Below are 22,872 nucleotides of genomic sequence, written 5' to 3'. Positions count from 1 at the left end.
AGGAATAAGACCAATACTTTTATAGATTATAATAAAGATCTCTTAGAGGGCTCCTGTAACAGGAAGCACAGACTAGTATTAGTTTAATTTCAGTTGCAGAAAGTGTCATTGTGCCCCTCAGTTCCGGGACAGATAAAATATCTTGTGACAAAGGGGAAGCATCATAGATCACAAGGGTCTGAAGACCAAGAAGAGGCTGGCAGATATGGTCACGGAATTTAAAATAAAAATTAAAAAAAAAATTGGGTATGATGTAATCCAACTTTTTCACTTGGGAGAATGAGGACTCTGGGACCCAGAGATGGGATGTTGTGTGACTGGCTCAAGGGTCCATGGTTAGTTTCTGAACCCAGGAACTGAACTAGACCCTGGATGCCTGGTCCACTCAGCTAGTTCTGCAGGAACTCTGGTCTCAGGAGCCATTTCTGGCCAAAGCTAAACATCACTAGAGTCTCTTCAGCCCACAAAATCATCAGCCGTCAGAGGAATCAATGGACAAAATTTCCTTTTGGTAACACCAAAGGCTAAAATGGGTGAATTTTTCTCCAGTCTCTTAAAGCATACACAGTGTCATAGGAGACAGGGGATGACAACAACTTGCACAACTCATAAAAATAAATAACTCTGCAAGTTCTGATTTTGTGAAAACATTTTTTGGTTAAGAAAGCAATGTTGATATCTATCTTCTGTGTTAATTAAAGCTTTTAGGACTTGAAATCATTTTGGTAGATTTCCATTTGTTTCCCACATTCTAGTCCATGAACTAAACCCAGTTCTTAGAGATTATGTGGACTTTTCCTAGTAGGAAGTGGAAGAAAATACAAATAATTTCGCATTTCTTCTGCAATGGACAAACTTTCTACTACAAATTCACCAAGTACCTGCAGGCTGGTCACTTTGAGAACAATATTTTTAAAAATTTATGTTAAAACATCTAATTAAAATTTATTTATCTTTGTGGCTTCGAATATGGTATTTTAATTCTGTTGGCTATTAATTTTTTGTCTTTCTCTAAGACTATAAAGTCAATGTGTAAAAATTCTAAACAGAAGCTATCATCTAAGCATAATTAAAATTTATAACTCTTCTCTTTCATTTCATGATTCCAGCAAGAGATTTTCAATTGAAAATATTAATGGAAAATTTAACCTGAATATAAAAATGCTCAGTTTCCTTAATATTCTGTTCATGACCGGGTGAGAAGATTCAAGGTTGAAATGTGATTCTCTACATAGATAATTCTCATTAAGAAATAGTTTCACTCAGAACAATGGAAAGAGAAATAGATTTTTGTTAGAGTATATTTCATACATGCCTTTCTTCTTTTTGCTAATGTTTCCAAATGTCACTGGCTTCACTTATTTTGAATAAATTAATAAAGACTTCACAAAATAACTATATTACTTTGGGATTTTAGGGAAAAATTTCTCCATTTCTGATCTTAAATTAGCTCCTGCATTCTTAGAAAAGGTATCTGTTCTCTCTGTCATGTCTTTCTGTTTAAGATAGTAATTTGAGTAGCTTTACTTTACTGCATAGACCACAGCATTTTGCATATTAGTCATTCAAGCTCGGTTTCTAAGGAGAATTTTCTATAACCAAATAATAAATACAATTAACTGAGTCGTGTAAATATTTGTGCTCGTTGTACACTCTCTGAAGTAACAGGATTCCAATCTTGGGCCCTGCTTCCAGACTGTGTAACCCTGGGGGAATTACTCCCTCTTGCACTTCAGGTTTCCTGTTTCCAAGATGAGCCATGCAGTATGAGGTCCTTGTGAGGATTAAGGGTGAAAGATGAGGTGAAGAGCTTAGACTGATGCACAGATCATAATAGCTCTGATCTTAGATAACCCTGGAGGCACGGTTTTTACAACCTTTTGTCTACTCATTTGGAAGCAGTTGAAAACCTACAGGGGCTCGGTTTCTATGCTCACTTCTGTGGTTCCTGATGACCTATGGGTTTGTCTCCATCTCCCTGTCAGCACCCACAGTGCACATCATTATTTAGAGGAATGTTCGTGTTCACGTTCCCTTCGGTGAGAAAGTTCTCTGTTGTCGCGTGGTACAAGGCCAGGAAACCCCCAGAGAAGAGCTCAGCTGTGAAAGACAAAGCCAGGTCTGGGGGTTCGGGAAGCTGCGTCTCCCATGGTCCTGAATGGGTGCAGATGGCTCTTCTTGCAATGGTTTGGCCCCACTGCTGCACAATCTGCTTTCTGCTCTTTCTTCTCATGTTGATTCAGCCCCTTTAGGGAACTTGCTTTAGCTTAGAGTACTCAGGGATACCCTAGGTTGCTGTCCTTGTTCTCAAGCCTCACATATCCAGCATTCCCACAATCACTCTCCTGGAGAGCTGTGACGTCACACAGTAGAGCCACACAGAGAGCACACATGGGCACATTCATACACAGAGCAGCTCCACAGAAAGTGAGCCCTTCTGACCCTCAGTTACTGTCCATAACCACCCATCGTTTGTCCTGTGGCTCCTAGACCAGAAAGGCTAATGTCCACGTGTCCATGGACGCAGGGACCACAGCCTGACGTGCATATTCCTGCTCCACCCCAGCTGGGCCTTGTCCTTCCAGAAACCAATGAAATTCCAAGCTCTGAAACGCGCCCATCCCATTGCTGATGACAACCTCCAGTGCTTCCCACTCGCTCCCTTTCTTAATCTCAATGCACCTCCCTCTACCTCCTGACCTCCTAACCCATTCCCCAGGTGCCAGCTCCTCTCTGCTTTTGTTACTTCCCTAGCAGCCAGGACAGCTCAGCCCACCCTGTGGCCGTGCTCTGTCCACTTGAGGAAAGAGGCAGAATGGAGCCTGCTGCTCTTTCTTCCAGCGACTCTGTATAACCAGACCCCGTCTTGGCCTGGGTCTCCTACTCCCCCACCCCCACACTTGCTCCTCATCCCTGCAGAGTGGAAACACGTGGCCACGTGACTGTGCAGAACGGGGTCCTCCTGCTGCAGCCTCAGGAGGGCCCTCAGCCTTGCTCACAGCCCTTCATCCCCTTGGCTTCTCCTGTGTCCACAGCACCCTCCGTGGCCGATTATCACATTTCTTCTCTCCTCAAACTTTTCTCCCCACATTGTGCCTTTTCTGAGCAACTGACCAGAAATCTTCTTGACTGAGAAACAGGGACCATCTCAGCAATAGCCCTCTCCAGCTGTGCCCCCCACTCCTTCCCTCAGAGGCATGGGCTCTCTCCTGGGCAAGGCAAACTCGCCGTCTGGGTGCTGGGCTCCAGGCCTCGGCATTCTCTGTGACACGAAGCTACCCCTTCGTACCCCTGGATCGTCAGTCTTCCTTCTGATCTCCTGGGTCTTCATTCTCCCTGTTTGCTCTTGCCTAACCCTACCCTTAAAACCAACAAACCCTCCTCAATCCCCCCACAGCCTCTGCCCTCATTTCACTGGATCCTTTATCAGCCAAGCTTGGGCAACGTCCTCTGCCCTTCCCAGCCTTCCTCAACCTACTGCACCCTCGCCTCTATCTATCCATCCCCAAATGCCAAAAGATGAACAAATATTGGCTTCATTTCACTTGCCGTGGACATGGTGTCTGGAGCTGTGGGCCACCTGCTCCTCCTCCCAGAAGTCCCCCCTCCAGGTGGCATGCTTCCTTTCTCTGGCCTTGTTCTTCTGCCTGCCCATCCTGTCTCATGTGACCCTCAAACTGCTGCATGTCTCACCTACAGACGCTGGCTTCACCTACCAGATACGGAACCTCTTCAAGCTTTGTTGTTTGCAAAGGTCTTTTTTCAACATCAAGCTCATCATCCTGCACACAGTCTTTTGGGGGCTCCTGAGCTTTCAGTGTGGTCTCACTCCCAAGCTCCACCCACAGGATCCTTCTTCATGACCAGGCCTTACTCCCTCAGGGCTACTCTCCCAACAAGCATCTTGTGCTCTTTCCACATTAAATTTCACATGAATCTTTTAAAATGACAAAATGATACCGTGCGTGCATTGTTAGGTCCAGGCAGGTGCCTCTCTCAGGGACCCTTGCTAACTCCTGCTCTTTAAATTTTGATCAAATTCCTCACCAATCTAGGAATGAAACCATATTACCCAGCAATTCCATTCCTTGGTATTTATCCAAAATAACTAAAATCATCATACTACAGTGATACAGTCACATGAATGTTTATAGCAGCGCAATTTACAATAGCCAAGTTTTGGAACCAGCCCAGGTGCCAATCAACAGATGAAAGGATAAAGAAAATGTAATACACACACACACACACACACACACACACACACACACACACACAAACACACTGGGGTTTTACTCAACCATAAGAAAGTATGAAATATGGAATTTTCTGTAAATAGAAGGAACTCGAGAATGTCATTAAGGAATAAGCCAGACTCAGAAAGTCAGAGGTCAAAATTTTCTCTCGTATGCAGAAGCTAGAGCAAAATAAGGAATAAAAGGGCAGAGGGTCCCACGAAAACAGAAATGGAGTTGATGGAGTAGAGGAAGGGGATTAATGGGGAGGTAGGAGGGACGGGGAAAAGAAGAAACCGCAGAATGAAATTGACCAAATTATGCTATGCCCATGTATGAATATACCACAGCGAATTCCATTTTCATGTATATTCATAAGGCACCAATGTTTTAAAAATCAATAAATAGAAGGACAATCTGTAGAGTAGAGGAGGGGAACAGGAGACAAAGAGGACTAGAAACTGAAATGAAGCAAATTATACTCTGTGCATGTGTAAGTGTGTTAAAATGAACCCAAATACTGTGTATGAGTATAATGAACTAATAAAAACATTTTTGACAAATTTTAGCTCAAGATTTTCTTTCCTCCCCAGAGACTTTGCTGACTCTAAGCATGATGAACCTTCCCCCATCGGTTCTCACGTCTATTTTTCTCCCGGCACGTTTCAGGTTGTGTATGAATCACTTTGTCTCCTCAGTATCTCCCTGCAGCAAGTGGAAAGCAGGTAGTATGCTATAATCCAGGTTTCAGCAAACAGTGAAGCGCCAGCAAGTGCATATTTTAGCTGTGCAAACCTTCAGGGCCTCTCGCAACTTCTCATACAGAGAACATTAATGACTTGGTATGGCCTCGTCCTGGCACAACTGTGTGGGCACTGAAGTTTAACAGTGATGTAATTTGCCTAAATCGTGGGCTCTACAAAAACAGGCAGTGGGCTGGCTCTGGGTCTTGGGCTTCTGTTTACCAGCCTTTGTTCTGTTTATATCTCTACGTTGATTAGCACACAGGATGCACACTATGAAGGTTGGCTCAATAGGTGACGGACACCTCCTTGGTTAGAGGGCCCCAAACTGAAAGACACAGCAGAAGTGTACTGATTCCCTACAGAGAAAATGGAAGTCAACCATACCAACATACTATTCTGTTGCGGTTCTGCTAATTATGGTAATGTTTCTTCAAAAGAACTTGAATTTTTCAAGGTCACACAAGGGGAAGGCTGAATTAGGGTTTAGTTTGTTTTGTTTTGTTTTCTCATGGGAGTACTAAAGGGTTAATTAGCTTTAAGAGCCCATTCTATGCACTGAAGGGCAAGTAGCAAAAAAAAGTTCCCCTCTATTTTATTTCCTGGGGTTTTAAAAGCAGCAATATCCATGATAATAATCTTTAGACAAATTAGTGAACATCAGTATGATTAAGGCATAAAAAACCCTATAATTTGTACCTCCAGAGGAAAAAAGATAATGACCTACTCCTCACAGCAAATAAAGATAAAGATTTGTTTTTCCTCAAACATTCTTGTATTGCACAGGGCCACTCTGCCTTTGTCCTGAAGGTCCTGACTAGGACGTGCTCAAAGTGCAAAGCACCACAAACTGGAGCTGGCCAGGATGGACTCCAGATAGGGCTGAAGGCTGACCAAATGCCTCAGACTTTCTAAAGAAGCTGTGGCATTTCCTGGGGTATGAAGCATGCTAACATATTCTGAAATTAAGGATAATGAGCTGTCCCTATGAAGGAATTCACTCTGTCTAAGAAATAATTCCAAGTGAGCCAGCGACACAGGCAAACCCATAACAGCCTCGGCTGCATACGTGACAGATTCTGCCAGTACAGCCAACCTCACAGCCCTCCACCAGGGGTGGAGTTGGAAGGCAAACCCGGAAAGGCTCTGGGAAAGAGCAGAAGGATGCTTCTGTTCTCCTACAGACGCAGCTGGGTGAAGGTCTCCTAAGTCGCCAAATTGTGGTGCTGAGGGATATAGGTCCCCGATCAAATTATAGCTCAGGAAATGAGAGCATTTCCTGGAGCAGGAGTGGCTGACATGCTTCTGATGTCTAGAGGGGAAAATTACAGTGATGTGGAGATTCAAAAAGGAAATACTGGACTAATGACCTTTCCTGGTTATTATGCTAAATAGTGTTTTAAGTTGAGCTTCTTTTTTTCACATGCCTTGTGATTCATGCAGATTTATCTACTTCAGTTCTTTTTAAAAAACTCAGAATGAGACAAAGACAGCAACAGTATTTCCTACCACCTGCATCACACCCTTAGCTTCTGAGCTGACCTACCGACCTTGAGAACTCTGCAGATTCTGAGTGATCCTAGTTGCTTAGACTCCATGCTTGGCTGTGGTGGTGGTGATTGGAGTGGGGATGGGTGATGAAGGGTTGAATCTGGCCAGTGAACCACATTAATTTGTACAATTAATATGTGTTAATAGAAAATTAAGATTTCTTTTAAATTAAAAAAAATACATGTACATGAAGTCTTTTTAACGGAAATTGCTGGCAATTTTTAATGGGGCAGACCTGTCCAGCTTTGGTGGCCCTGACAAAGCAAAATGTGTAAGGGCGATGCAGGCTGGCATCAATGGTACCAACTCCTCATGAAGGACCTGTGGACTGTGTCCAACCACGTGGCCTCTGGTGGTCCTGCTCTCTTCTCAGGGAAGACCAGGAAGAGGCTCACTCTATTCAGTCATCCCCAACCCCCTCTGTGCAGAAATGCTGACTGTTCTCTTGGCAATTTTACATATTTCACTTGGAACTACTTGATAAAGTTTACAATTTATCCATAAATATCTTACAGCTTAAAAAAATTCTACCTATTGACAATGACCCAAGGGCCACACATTTGACAAACCTCACCAGCAGCTGCTTCAAGCACTATGAACATGTATTAGTGGACCTGAAGCTCTCCTGTGGTTAAAAAAAAAAAAAAAAAAAAAAAAAAAACAACAACTTTTGTTTTTTGCTCTAAATTATGTGATATCTCAACTTTCAATGATGACTTTTTTTCTAATTCTTCTCAGTAGACACAGTTTTCATCTAAAATGTTCTAAGAAATATTGTCAACTTCTGAATCATGCCGAGAGGTGCCAGAAATCATGAACATTTCTTCTTTAGAAAGTTATAGTTTAAAAGTCATTTGCATTTTGCTTGAAATGTACTAGAATTTTATTTTTCCATAGCAGTAGAATTAGTTTCTTAATTGTGCTTTGCTTATGCTGCCTGGTTTACCTTCATTTCAAGCAAGGAAGATATCTATGGCACTGTTTTAGGAGAAAATTCTCCTGTCATTAATTAGACAGTGACCATTCCTGCTGCTGGAACATATCTATGGTTTGATTATCCTGATTGTCAAAATTCATCATTTTTACCTGTATAATTATCACAGTTAGGAAGTGTATTTGTAGGTTTCATGTCAATAAAATGTTAAATCTTACATTACTTTTAACTTCTCTACCTGAAAAAATTGGTAGAGTAAAGCAATATCCGAAGATAGAAATATCCTGGCTTTTTAAAATGTAAAGATATGTCTGATATCATCAATCAAAGGTTGTAGGAATGTGTTGTATTTATTATTCTGATGTCTATAATGGAACGTGAATGTATTACCAACAAGTTACTCTAGTTTTTTTGTGTGTACCCAAGTAGCTTTAGCTAGATAAATGATCAACTATTGAAAAATGTGTTTTCATAAGGACTACATGAGTCTAAATAACTATTTCAAATGAAAATATGGGAAAACAAAAGTTTATGTTGGGGAATGTGAAGCCCTGCAAAAGGAATATATTTTTTTCAGTATTAAATATAATTGGGACATTGAGAAGAAAACATTTTGATCTGAGTCTCATTCTATTATATCTCAGTTTATTTTCTAGAATTCCCTAATCTCTGTAGCTCTCAAAAACAAGACAGCATAAAAATCATATTATATTTATTTCATTATTTCAAAAGAGCTCTGGTATTTTTTGTTCCTGGTGGCATATCACAGTGTGTGTAAGTGTGCGCACACACACATTCTGGATGCTTGTGCTTTGAGAAATAAAGTAATATGGAGAACAAAATATTTTAGTATTTTAGTCACAGAGCCAAGGGACAGAGGGTGACCATTTTTCCTTAAGGCAATTTCTGAGAGCACGTTCTATGCCAAAAAGAAACAGAATGAAAGTAAAATCTCCTCAGTGTTAAGATATAATAGAAGAAACTGACTCCGGGGTGTCTTAATGAGCTGGAGAACACAGGAATTTGGAGAGGCAGTGAGCTCTAATCTTGGGCCTTCCTGCTAGATTCTGTCTTCAGAAAGAACTAGTGAATGTGTTTACAGAGCAGGCCTGGTCCAACTCTGCATGTCACATCCCTGGTATTCCGAAAGACACCAGGACCACATGCCCGGTAGGATGACCAGTGGGGCTATTCTTATTTTCTTAAATAAAAATTGTCACCACCAACTTAGTTAGAGAACCTGTTTTAAGAAAACCACTCTAGTGGTGTTTATTTTAAATATAGCCAAAACCACCAATTTTCAATGTCAAAAAGGGATGATATCCACGGTGGACAAAGTGTGGAAAACAGGAACTCTAATATATTTGGAGGAAATACAAATTGTAAAGTGTTTTCAGAGGGAGATTTAAAAGGACTTTTCAGAATTCAACATGTGCTTTTTTACTTAACTCCGATTTTTCCACTAATCAGAATCTTGCCTACCGATATACTCATGTAAAAGAGATGTCCATTCAGGACTGTCCCTAATGGCAAAAATGGGTAACAACCTAAATATCCATCAGTAGATGAAAGATTTAATGAATCATGTTTTAACAGAAAAAGAGCTCATGTTGTTGAATGGAAAAGACTGATTGCACAACAAATTGTATAGTATGGTCCCATTTACATGAAAAATAAAATACCTAAGTATCTGTGTACCTGTACATGTATAAACTGAACAACAACAACAACAAAAATCCAGAGGGTATATATTAAAGTGTCGATGGGAGATTTCTGCAAGGGAAGCAGCATAACAAAAAGGACTGCATTAGTGAAGGTCGCACAACTTCAAAGATTTCATAATTACAAACTAAAATTTATGTGGGATGTGGGTGGGTGGATAAAGGTGTGTTATGTGGACAATTAAGAAAATTTTAGAAGAACAAAATCAGTGCATGTTTTAAACAATTCCTTCACACAGTATTCCAGGGAAGACCAAAACCTCTTCCAGACATGAATTTGCCACTCACTTATTATGGTTATTAGATTAGGTTCATGATCTGCACCCTCTATTTGGGCATTCCCACTGGTGTAACGGGTTTTAGTTTGTTGCCTGGCCCGAGCTACGTGACACTAACATGTCGTGGTAACCACTCTCAGTGTCTGGATGCAGGCTCACCAAATGACTCTCTGTCCCCTGGGCCATCTCCTAGACCCTCCAGCTCTAGTCATTAATAAATGAGTTCAACTTGTGGCACAGGCTTCCTCTGAGTCACATGACCAGTGGAAGTGACAGCCTCCTACATTCTCAATGTGCAAAGTGTGGTGTGAAGAAGCAAATCCCCTGCCCAGGGTACTGTGCAAACCTCTGGGGGGCCAACACGACCCTACAGTGGTTCTCACTCCTCTCTGAGTTAGCACCACTGGCTACAACATCTCAGAGATTTAAATCCTGCATATTAGTTTTCCTGTGAACAATCACAGTCTGAATGTCATCTACTCAAATATTTAAAAGAGCTTCCTAAATATAGTCTAAAACTACATCTCTTCCCACTTGACTTTCCTTAAATCAGATACGAACTGTATAATAAATGTGGGTTGAAAATCAATTCACATTTAACCCACAGAAGTCTTCTGGAAAAAGTTCAGTAACAGAAAAGTCATCTGCCAAGCATGTTTCCCCTTTAAGGCTCTCTGTCTGCCTCTAAGCAACTTTCCTCTGCCTCTGACAGTCTTTGCTGAAACGTTTGCTCTCACTGTCATCTCCCCTGGAACAGAGAGGTCTTTTCCACTTACGACCATGCATGCAGACAAGGTGAAGATATTCATCAGACCCTTACACGTTTGCCATTCCATCATCCAAAACAGCAGCCACTAGTAACACATGGCTATTTAAATGACAAACTAATTTAAAATGTAGTTTATCACTCTCCCTAGCCACATTTGGGCATTCGACACCCAAATTAAATTATCTAATGTCGATGGTATCAGACAACACAGATGCAAAACATTTTTGTCATTGCGGAAATTCTATTGAACAGACTTGATCTTGAAACACTAATAGCAAGGAAAAAAAATCTTAGGAAAGAAGAAAAGACATTATTTAATAATGAATGAAATCAAGAAACAAATTCACTATATCTGGAAATAAGTAAGCCAAATTTTCCAAGTAAATGAATGTTCTACAAATCTTGAAATTTCTGTTTAACAATTCAATTTCTTGCTATCTGTTATATACACTGGCTGGGTTATAACATTTTTGGATGCTAGAATAATCGTCTTTGGGTTTTCTGAATTTTTTAAAAAAACATTCAAAGTTGTCAATCTGTTCCTTCTCATTTAGGTATAATCAAGTCTGAAAAGGTTGTAGGACTGTTTCCGGCTATCCTGAAGTCCTCTGAATGAAGAGCTAATCTCGTTTCCTCCAGCGGTGAGAAGGGGACCACCTCTTCACTTGTGGGGTTTCTATTCAGCTGTCACCCAGCTTGGCAGTCACTTCCCTAGAAAATCTGCTGAAACCTTCCCCTCCACACAACAACCCAGCATTAATCTCTCCCTGTATTATCCAGCTACCATTTTCCTGTGCATACTTCCATAGCGACACAGCCCAGTGAGAGATTCCCCCAAGATTAAGTTCATCTGGGGTGGCATTGCAATGGGAGCATAAGTGTCACAACAAACGGAAGGCACTCAAGAGGCAGGAGCAATGGGAAGTCGTCAAAGGCAAAACGAGGAGGAGCAATGCACCAAGTATTTTGAAACACTAATCCTTGGCCACGAGGATTAAAATCAAGGATGCTTAAGGATCAATAACACAAGTGATGCCAGACTGAGATTAAACAGGAGATTCATGGGCAGATGTCTTTGAGGAAGTATTCTCTGTGAGGTGGCAGGGGCCTTTCTGCAAGGTGTGGTCCTCACAGGGTTTCTTGCGGCACTTCTTGTTATCAGTCATAAGCATGGGACCCCAACTCTACAACTTCTCAATATTATTTTTTTTGCTGGACCTTGACAAAAGGCCTCCATTTTGATCTTTAGAACTCCCCCAGTCCCAGTCCCTGGGGACAGGAGAGGGGCTGACACATTTGCAATCCCAGCATCCAGCACTGTGTCTGGCACACAGAACACTCCTAGTAAACATTTATTAAACTGACCTAAGCAAATTGCACCCAAAGTTGTAAACCTGATTCTCAATAAAAGTCTGCCTGTCAGGAGTATTCAGGGTAGAACCAATGTAATTTTTGTTACTTTCTACATTTAATTAGCAGACAGCTGAATTAATTTGAAACATCATCAGGAGCTATAATACTGGCTATAATCCTGTTGGCTACCACTTTCTTTACCATAGTCGGTTCTCAGTTTTTTGAGAAAGGAAATCAGATTTGCTCAGAACAGACTAATTAGTGAGAAAGCCAAGTAAAATAAATAATGTTCAATCTCAATTCTTTAATTTTTTTAAAACATACAAATACATCAATGAATGATGGGATTTGGCTTTAATAAACCAAGACAATGAAAAGTATTGTTGGTATTTAAAATTCACTTTCAAAATGTCTCCAAAAATAGCAACTGTTTTTATTTCTGAGAAACTACTTTATAATATGGACAAATGCTCAAATTATGAAAGAGGAGCCCAAATATGTCATATATTACCCAAAGATCATCAGTTCATGTATCTGAGTCCTTAAAAGCAGAAATTGATTAATTTTGATTAAAATGCTGACAGTAATCCTCAAAACTTAAAAGATAACAAATGCAAGTCATAAAACTTAAGAAAATGATTTTCTAACCAGGACATAAATGCCTGGTCCTTTTTAGTGTTTAATGATATCAAGAAGTCAACTGGAACTTTCTTTTCCCCCCTCCAAGCTAAACTGAAAGCATAGTGATTCATTTATTTTTCATATTTCTTTTTTTTTTTTTGAAAATTTACTTTTAACTGATACATAAAAACATAAAAATTGTCTATTAAGCAGGGCACTATGTAATATTTCCATACATGTATGCCTTGTGTAATGTTTAAAGCAGATTAAACGTACCTATCTCTTCAAGCATTTATCATTTATTTATGGTGAGAACTTTTGAAATCCTTTCTTCTGGTTTTTTGAAATGCTTCTCTTTATGGACGATCACAGTGTATAATATTCAAATCAAAAGAATAAACACTCTCTTTGAACTTGTCAAAGGACTGCATTTGTAGAACAGTTTTGTGACTCTATATAGAACATTGCACTAGAGATAAAATCTGAATTGAGATTTCAGATATCTAAATGCTTGCATATGCATTGTTGCATTTAATACAGAATGTTCATATACATGATTAGCTCAATTATTTGGGCAACATCTGTTCAGTTTACCTATTATTCATGACATTTCCCTCCCTTCTGTGTTTCTTTCTGGCCTGAAATTTGATGAGTTTCTTTCCTATTGATCTTATATTAATGACAAGGGAGGAAAGAAAAACAGGAAGGAAAAATCTGGCTAATTATATTTTAAACATTTATAATTACAGTTCCTTTTTAAAAATTAACTGAGGATTTTGAAATTGCTAGTTAAATAAACTAAGGTTCTAATAAGTACAGACGTTAATTTAAGTGATCTAAAGTTATTTAAATGTTTCTGACTTATTCAAATGTGCTCAACCATTTCTAATTAATCACATAATTACTTTATAACTGTTATTTCCTTTATTTGACCCGAATGATAGGTTTTCACTATTCCAAATTTTATGGGTGACAAAACAGAACCGTGGAAAGATGACCTGGCCAAGCAAAGGCCAGGATTTGAAACCAATTCATTTGATCCCATTCCCTGGAACCTCCAGTCCTCAAGCTTTAGCATCAGAACTTAAGAGACACAGGCAGCTGGGCTCTACCCCAGAAAGTTTCTGATTCGGTAGGTCTGGATTGCAACCTGAGGATATGTGCAGGTGCTGCTGCTACCAGCCACCTAGAGACCACACTTTCAGAAACCACTGCTTTAAATCATGGCTACCTCCCTCCTTCAGCTCTTTCAACAGCCCTGAGGCTGCAAACCACATAAGAACAGAGAAATTCCCGTGATACCTCGGCGTCCCACTCTAACCACCCCCTGATACCAACTGACTGGTCATGACCCCAGTGTCTGCCTGTGGCACCTCACAGGCACCACATGAATTCGGAATGAACTGGCTTTCATTTTCTCATGGTATTAGGGAAAGGACAGATTCTGTCAAGGGAAATGCAGATGTAATCTTTCTATAAGGTCTATTTTATAAAATGTATGACAGGTTTTGTTTTCTGAGCCACTGAATTTATCATGTGAAACAATGAGACAGGAACCAACTAGGAACAGTGCCTGCAAATCCCTAACCTTTCAAGGAGTGCTTTCTGCCTCCAGGGAATCTGAGCCACAACCGGGTGCAGGTCTTTTAGGGTACTGTCCTCTTCCCCAACCACAATATTGCACCATATTGCCATCTGCATCAGCATGTGTTTCCCCCAAGTTTGTGAAAGGAAACTGGCTTGCTCCCCTTCCTTAGAAATAAATTATTGCCCTTATATTGCTCACTCCAATAATTTCTTCAACCCCTTCAACTTTCCTTTTAGTTGCAGAAGGTGCCATTTTAAACGGGCATTATCCTGCTAATTTTATCAAACTATACTGGAATACAAATGCTTTGCTTTGCTTAGAAAAGTGCCCAGATTACGAAACCCACCTCTACCCCAGATAAGCAATTATCTGGAAAACCAAGATAATGTGAACTGCAACATTCTATGAATATGTGATCCAAATGGTGAAAATATCATCGCTGAAAGAAACGGATTACTGATAGTTGGTGAAGGTTCAAGGTCATGGTCTTACCTATGCACACTAGATCCATAAAACCATACATTCCATAGCAGATCTGAAAAAGGATGTCCTTCCTCTGCCACACTGCATAGGGGCTGAAGGCTGACCAGAGGAGCCACGTCACACTCGCTATTAAGAACAGGGATCCTAGGATTACAGCAATCATCTGAACTTTCTCAACCAGTGTTATAGAAATGCTTTGCCACTAAAAGAAAAACAGAGGCATGTGAGAAAAAGACGCTGTATATAACTCAAAAAGGAAAAAAAAAAAGAACATTTTCAGCCCCATGTTTCTCTTCATAATGCCAGACCCCTTGCAATCTGATGAGCCCCCAAATGAATTTTTCCATTTCATTCAGGCAATAAAAGAAAGACAAGCAGATAAAGATTAATGAGTTGCCTTAACTTCATTATTTTTAGTAATTCACCATTCTACAAGTTTAATCTACTTTACTTCAGATAACAGTACTGAGTGTGAAGAGCTGAGGAATATTTAGTACCTGGGAATCACATTATTATCTCTCATGAATGCATGAAATTAAATTTATCTGACAATATATGGTAAGAACTCCTCTATTTGATATTTTTTTAATTCTTAATACATCTGGCTCCTTAAAAGGGGGGGGGAGTAAACTGTTCTTTTTGCAGAAACATGTAAAAAATTTTAAAAAGAAAAGTAAGTTATATAAGAACATCAGTGAAAAAGTCATTTAAGATAATACACAGTAAAAAAAAATTATAAGGCAACCATGAAATTTACATTATCTGGTAGTGGTGAATTTCATCTGCACAGATATTACTGACTTTATTATCCAATGGGTAATCCATGAAGTCTTTTTATCAAGATTTAGAATTTGTACACAAATGGGAGTACCTTGGAAACTCATGCATTATATTGGCATACACTATTCACTGGGAAAAGTAATTTGTTCTCCTAAATATCAGTATTTGAGAGGATTCACAGTACAAATGATCAAAAATCCTTCAAGGGTGCTACCAACTTGAGAGGTTTAATTAGTCATGTTGTCACTTTCAAGTGTCTGGAACAGAAACAAACCTAGAATTATCATTGGGATTTGCCAGTCAGCAATGGAACCCAACAGGATCTTAGTCCCCTCTGTCTGGAGTCCATCTGTGACAACACATGGCTGATCAGAAAAATCCCAAGGTGCATGAAGCAGCCTTATTTTAAAAGTGAGTTTAGCAATCAGTGTCCACTGGATGAGTTTGATATTTCCTTAAAGTCTTAACTTACCTTAAGTCTGAATCCTGTTACTATCACCACCTCTAATTCCCTCCCTCCCTCATGGTCCACTCTCCTTTTTGCTCTCATACATACATAATCCGAAAATAAATAATCTACTTATAATATTTTAAGTCCATACTTGACCTTGCATATTCAAGTATATTATTATATTCTGCATTTGTCGCAGATTAAATTCCAACATACATTTTAAATATTTTATATTCCAAAGTCGTTTTTCTTTTTAAAGACCAAACCAAACAGTAAACAGTTATTTACTGGAAGAAAGATACTTCTGTTCATTTGAATGCAAAAATTCATTTATCAAAAAAATAGTTCTTGCTTTTATCAGTCTGATAAATAATTAAACTAGTTAACATAATTTTATCACTACAAATAAATCAATGTTGTATTCCAAACATGATTTTAGAGTTATTTTTTTGTCTTAGCTTCCTGATGCAAACATTAATTTCAAACTGCCAGTCATCTGAATTTTAAAGCATTTTAAATTTGGGATCAGCAAACAAATACAAAGTGTCAATGTATCTTGTTCTTATTTAGTTTGATTCTCATTAAAATCTGTCTCAAATACAAGAACACAGTAACAACATAAAATGCCATCCTAGATGGACGGTACCTAATCGGTATGCCATCTTACCCTTTATCAATTTATTAACTGCATAATCAGATAGATGAGAATGGCATAGTAGATGACAGGCCACAGGACACAGTGCAGCAAGAGTGTCGTGTGTGTGTGTGTGTGTGTGTGTGTGTGTGTTTGTGTGCGCGCACGTGTGGGGTTTTCACAAGGTGTTCACATGCTCAAACATGTACACCTGAATCATAGTTGAGGGTAGCCAAGAGTGAGAGAGGAGGAGTCCTCTCTATCATCTATTTTTCTTTTGCCAATAATTCTTATGATGTTACAGCTTCATTATGTAACTTTAGTGGAGTTAAATTCGGGCAGTTCCATGTCATAGAATTCACAATATATTGCTTCAATTAGACCTTCTCATAAATTGATCTAAGCTTGCTTTCATGATAGCTGAGTGACAACATGGTAGCCATGGGCACAGAGTGGTGTAGCCCTTTTAGATGCTCTGATTTGGGAGGACTGTGATGACAGCTGGATGTGGCTTTGGAGTTTCCTGGGACACAGGATTGGGGTGGCCACACATGTCCCTGAGGTGTCAGACCCCTCCGTCTCCTGTGTGGCATGCATCTAACTCACCAGGTAGAGCTGCTCCTTGGAAGGAAGGTGAGTGAGTAAAAGGAGAGTTATCAGAAGCATGGATGCTGCCCACTTGTTTGGTGACACCAAATTTAAAGTGCTTTGAAATTCAAATCTCTGGCAGTTTAGAATTATTGTGCTTCAAACCACACCAGGAAGCTGGGAGAAAAGAACAACTCTCCATCACAAAGCACTGGGAAGCTTAATTATTTCTATTATCACAGAAATTGTCTTTTGTCATGGACACAAGTAGCATTTTGAGACTGTAATGCTTATTTTTAAAGAAAAATAAATTGTGCAAATCTGTAATGAAGACCCCCCACAAAGTTTCATTATATATGGCTCCAATAGTAACACAAATTACATCACTAATGGTGCAAATGTGCAAACGTGTTCCAAGGTAAGTTGATGCTCTTCATATACGGGTGAACCTCAAAATTAACAACATTTCACTGAATAGCTAGTAAAAATAAACCATCATTTTGAAATCAAAATTATTAAACCCAATACTGAAAGTAGGTTTCCCCTTGGACATAACATCATCTTGGCAATGCCCATGCACACTACGTGTCACTCTTTTGTATATTTACCATCATGTACATGGAGGGGACTGCTCCTAGTCTCCTTCTAGGAAGAATAAATGACTTCTATGATGGAAAACCAGTCAGAGACCTTGCTATCAGAAGACAGAATCTTCTATGGGCTCAGCCTTATGGAGCTGTGTTCATGGATCATTAGTTTGGACAATAAAAGTGGCAGATGAGTCACTTGGGGCTTCTCTCTCTATCCCATGGTACCCAAGATCTGGATTTAAGTTCCTAAGATAATTCGAAACTTGAACAAATGTTTCAGTGGCTAAACACACTTTTCTCCCCTAAAGAGACATATAGGAGTGTGAGTGTGTCTGTGTGTGTTTCTGTGTGTATTTTTTTTGTTTTTTCATTTAACTTGATTCCCAGGTTTGGGTAAGAAGGTAATATGACAATAACTGGATTGCTTCTAAATAATTATTATCATTTTGTTTCCTTCTATAATATAGGAATGTGACTCAAGTTCCTGAAAAACTCTTTACTTCTATACAACAACGCTCTGCACCCACTGTTCCCAGCAAATGTGAAGTCAACGGGCTCCTCCTTGGGAAGCTCACCTCATTTGGTGCACAAGGAGAGAGAGTCTGACAGCACCAGCTACGATCATCTAGGACCACTACCTGCCAGGCATCTCTCCAAGTTGCATGAATTAACTCTGAATCCCCACAATTACTCTATGAGGGAATTATTATCTCCACTTTAAAGATAAGTCAACTGAGGCAGAGAGAGGTTCAACAACTTGCCCAGGTTACACATCAAGTCAGGATTGGAGCTGAGAGACAGGCCAGGCCTCCTGGTTCCCAGGTCTTGCTCTTAACCGTTAGGCTGTACAGCAATTCTGCTGAGCTTTGGTGACATCCATAGCACACAACCCATCTTGGCAGCATTACACCTTTTCCTGACTCCAAAAGCACCACATCCATCTTCTCTGGCCTATTGGACATGTCTTGATCCTGCATGCAACCCCTAAGGCAACATCAAAGGAGGGCTGTCCCTCCAAGCTCCATCAAGGAGGACAGGACATTTGCATCAGCATATACCCTCAGTGCTTGACCCTTTACTGTTACAGAAGGGTAAAAAGAAAGTTATGGGAGGAGAATAAGAGGAAGAGAGGGAGGACTGGGAGAGGGAGGAAAGAGACAGTGGAGACACCCTTCAATTCGGCGTCATCTCTTTTTTAATCTCCCCAGTGCATGCACTCATTGCTTTGGTCCCTCTGAACATGTTCTTTCCTTGACACGCTGGGTCTTCCCCTTCTCCTACCTGATTCTGTCTTGTCCATTCACATCTGGTTCTAATGGCATCTCTTCTAAAAATCTAGCCCTGTATGTCCTTCCCTGCTGAGTACGATCTCTCTTTCCTGGCCTCCAAACCCGGTGCTGATACATCTGCTTAGTATTAAGATCTTTCTCACTTCAATGCCAGAGAGCATTTATTATGGTTTAGATGTGAGGTGTCCTCCCAAAGTCTCACGAGTGAGACAATCAAGAAAGTTTAGAGGTGAAAATGATTGGGTCATGAGAGCCTTAACCTATTCAATGCATTAATCCCATTGAATGGATTAACTGGGCATAGTTAGAGGCAACTGGGTGTGGCTGGAGGAGGCGGGTCACTGGGGGCATGCCTTTGGAGTTTTTATTTCATCTCTGCTTTCTGATTGCCACATGCTGAGCATTCCTCTTCTACACCTTTCCATCATGATGTTCTGCCTCACCTTGGGCCCAGATCAAAGGAGTCAGCCATCTATGGACTGAGATGTCTGAAACTGTGAGCCCAAATTAAACTTTCACTCCTCTAAAATTGTTCTTGTCAGGTCATTGGTCACAGTGGTGAAAAACAGCATTTACCTTTCTATTGTTCATAGATTGCAAGTTTCACAGTGGCAGAAGGTGAGTCTTATCCCCCGCCCCCCCACACACACACACCCTGACACCCCCGTGTGTTCACCAGGCAGCTGAACATACCCAGCAAATGCCTGACACGCGTAGGGTTTGATCACCTATCTGAACACTAGATGAACATGCACTCTACATCTAGTCCAGTGTTGCTGAAAGGTAAAGCCTCAGTTCTGGAAGAACCACTACTCAGTGAGCTGAAAAGTGAGAATTCAAATCCAGAACTACTTCCAAAGCCTAAAGGCTTTCTAAAATACCTTCTTTGTCTTCCTTTCACCTGCTCTCACTCCTGCTCTGCCTACTTAAACAGAACCATTCGATATCCAAAAGGAAAAAACAAGATGAGCACAATTACACCTAGCTAAGACATGGTGGTGGGGATGGAAAACAGTCAACTGCTGTCTCAGCAGATGCCAATCAAATCTGACCATGACCATGTTGTTGCTCTGATCAAAATATCTAGTTGACACAGGGATATCTCACTGACCTCAGGGAAGAAAGGAGGAGGTGGAAAAAAAGAAGGAGGGAAAAAAAGAAGAAAAACAAAGCAAAGCAAAGCTAGGAATTTTCTTTGAAGAAATGTAATGAACTCAGGCCAAAGCAAGGCCCAACATCTCACCTTGTATAAATCACTTCTGGCCAGTAAAATAAGCACTTGAGAAAGGCAGACACATCATCACATCTCTAGGAAGCTATTTAGAAGATGCACCTGTCATTCCATTGACTGAAAGTGTCAATGCACCTTCTCAGTTTAGAACCCAATTTCCTCCCTGAAAATGACCACGGGCTCAGAGGGAACCAGGCTGCACTCAGAGCAGGTCAGCGTGCTCTGAGTTAAATCCTTCTGTCCAAAGTACTCCTTCATCTTTGCTTTTACGAGGCAGGCCACATATGAATCATTACTTAATAGATTTGTAGTACGATGATTTGTACTGTGCAGAATGACAGGGGGGATCACTCACCAGCGTCACAGGAGAGAACACCTGCTCTTAGGAGTGCCCTCTTCAGAAAAAAAAAAAAAATGAATTTACCTGAAACTTATTTTCAATCAACTTTAAACGGTGTTTAAATTGCACCACTAAAGCTGGGATGGGAAATGTTGGCAGAAAAACATCTCAATGTGCATTCGGGATGACGTGCAGAGACGAACATGCTGTTAATTACACTCGTGTTTATAGGCTGCAGATTAAAAGTGATTTCAGGCTTTGGTATGGGCCTCCTCTGCTTAAAAAAAAAAAAAAGCATCTTCATAAACTTATCTGAGCTGGAATAAAATCAGACAAAAGGAATTTGCTTTGCTGAGAAAAGATGAGATCTAAACAATCCAGAGAAAATTTAAAAAACACAGAACTGCTTCTCTGGAAAGGTTCATAGCAGTTGATTAAATAAAAGAGGGGATATAATGAGTGGTCCTAAAGATAAGAAGACTAATTAGAAGATAGCATAAATAACGTTATGCCAAGTAATAATTCCACAGCATAGATGAAACACATAAGTTCTATGAAAAAATTAACTTACCAAAACTGACTCAAGAAGAAATGGAATATATGAATACTTCTACATAAAATATACTGAATTTGTATTCAAAACCTTTTCACAAACAAACTGGCAAACGCCTCCAGGACCAACCAGATGGTTCTACCAGATGTTATCAAACATTTTAAAAAAAATCAGTATCAATCTTTCACATTCTCTGTCAGAAAATAAAAGAAGATAGAACATCGCCCAACTCATTTTATGAGACCAGCACAAACACTGTTTTGCAAAACCCAACAAAATCAGTACAAGAAAAGACAAAATCCCAGACCAATATTCCTATGAGCACAGGTGGAAATCAAAAAACCTTTTTGAGTGTTAATGACCCAAATTCAACAATATACACAGACAATAATGTGGTATGAGTGAGTGGGGGTCATCCCAGGGATGCAGGGTTGATAGAACATTCAAATACCAATTAATGAGATTGACCACATGAACACACCGAAAAAGAGGAAAAAATCCTCCAAATAGATGTGAAAAAATAAAAAAAAAAAAAACATTTGACACATCCCCATGCATGGTGAAAACCAGGGAGAGAAGGAAAACTCTTTAACCTGCTAAGAACATCTAGAAGAATGTAATGCAAGGCTCAAGCTTAATTGGCTCATGTCGGGGAGGGGGGAATGCTTTCTTTTCCCAAATCAGGAACTAAACTAAGATATTCATCTTTATTACTTCTCCCCAGTTTTGATGTGAACATCAAAAAAATGCAATGAGGTAAGAAGAAAAAAAAGAAAGAAAGAGTATATGGACTGTAAAGAAAGAAATATGAGTCTAAGACTGTCTCTATTTGTAGATGGCATGATTATCTGTATAGAAATCCTCGGGAATCTACAGAAAATCCAGAAGAATTAGTAAATCAATTTAGCAAAGCCTCAAAATGCAAAGTTAATAAATCAGTATCAAATAGATTTAAATATCAGCAGCAAAAATAGGAAAATAAAATTATAAATGGAAGAAGTATGTTTTTGAGATTTTGGTTTCAACTGAATCTCAAACACTAAAAGCTGTAAATTACTTAGGACTGAATTTTTAAAAGATAATCTATAAATTATTCTAAGAGAAATTAAAGAAGACCCAAACAAACTAGAGTTACAGATTAGACGACTCACTATGTTTTAAATAATCATTCTTCCCAACTTTAATTTCTAAACCTAAAATGGAAAGAAAATGGTATTAGAAGAATAAAGAAGAAATAAAGCTTTTATTATTGTTATTCATATTTTTAAAAAAAGTGATGATTCAGTTAAAATGGTCATAAACCAGCTGATGTTAAGCAATTTAAGTTTAATTCACAGAGATCAAAAAAGAAAACAAGCCAAGCTCAGCAGCCCATGCCTGTAACCCCATAGACTTGTGTGGCTGAGTCAGGAGGACCACAAATTTGAGGCCAGCCTCAGCAACTTAGAGATAAACTCTCTTAAAAAAAAAAAAAAAAAAAAAAATTAAGGGGATTGGGAAGGAGCTCAGTGGTAGAGCACTTTTCTAGCATGTGTGAGGCCATGGGTTCAAGCGCCAGTTTCACCAAAAGAAAAAGGAAAAGCAAACTTTCAAATCTTTGCTTGTAATTTTTAGGACCAGACAGGAGAATATCCTTTCTATTCTCTTTCTTACATAAAACAATCTTTTCTCCCACTGCCTGGGCTACTGGTAACACACATCCTTTGAGGGACAATGTTGCAACTATAGAATCTTCCCTTTAATCAAAATGCCAGGAACTAGATCACATGACCACAGAGAGACAAAGAAGGGGCCTGGGTGTCCCGGGCACATGGTGGTGGTGGTGAGTGTTTCAAGTTGTTTGAGTTTCAGTTGAAACCAGAATCTCAAAAACACACTTCTTCCAGAAACCTAGAAATCCCCATAAGTTTGCCAGGCCATATCCCAGGACTATGGCAGTGTCCTCCACGGAGTTTACATCTCAGGGAAGGTTACCTTGGGGTTCCTAAGACAGGTGTCTCGGGGACCACAGGCCTGGGACCCAGGATTACAAACAGGAAGGAAACAGGGCTGCCCTTCTGCTTCAGGGCCAGAAGCCAAAGGTCCTGTATGCAGCAGGACAAAGGCAAATCTGGCCCAGGGCCATGTGAAGCAGCAAAGGGAC

At 39.8% G+C, this 22,872-nt stretch overlaps 1 protein-coding gene across 1 annotated transcript in view; it reads right to left on the bottom strand.

The window, feature by feature from the left end:
- Positions 1-22,872, bottom strand: part of Marchf11 (membrane associated ring-CH-type finger 11) — a 110,982-nt gene that overhangs the window by 7,953 nt on the left and 80,157 nt on the right. Inside the window, exon 3 of the mRNA XM_076856211.2 lies at positions 14,283-14,475. Within this exon, the coding sequence (XP_076712326.1) occupies positions 14,283-14,475 (193 nt within the window). The remainder of the gene's footprint in view (positions 1-14,282; positions 14,476-22,872) is intronic.

The sequence above is a fragment of the Callospermophilus lateralis genome, chromosome 5 (assembly GCF_048772815.1).
Source record: "Callospermophilus lateralis isolate mCalLat2 chromosome 5, mCalLat2.hap1, whole genome shotgun sequence".
Classification (NCBI taxonomy): domain Eukaryota; kingdom Metazoa; phylum Chordata; class Mammalia; order Rodentia; family Sciuridae; genus Callospermophilus; species Callospermophilus lateralis.
Note: the sequence above shows the minus strand (reverse complement) of the source record. Positions and strands in the feature narration are given on the sequence as shown.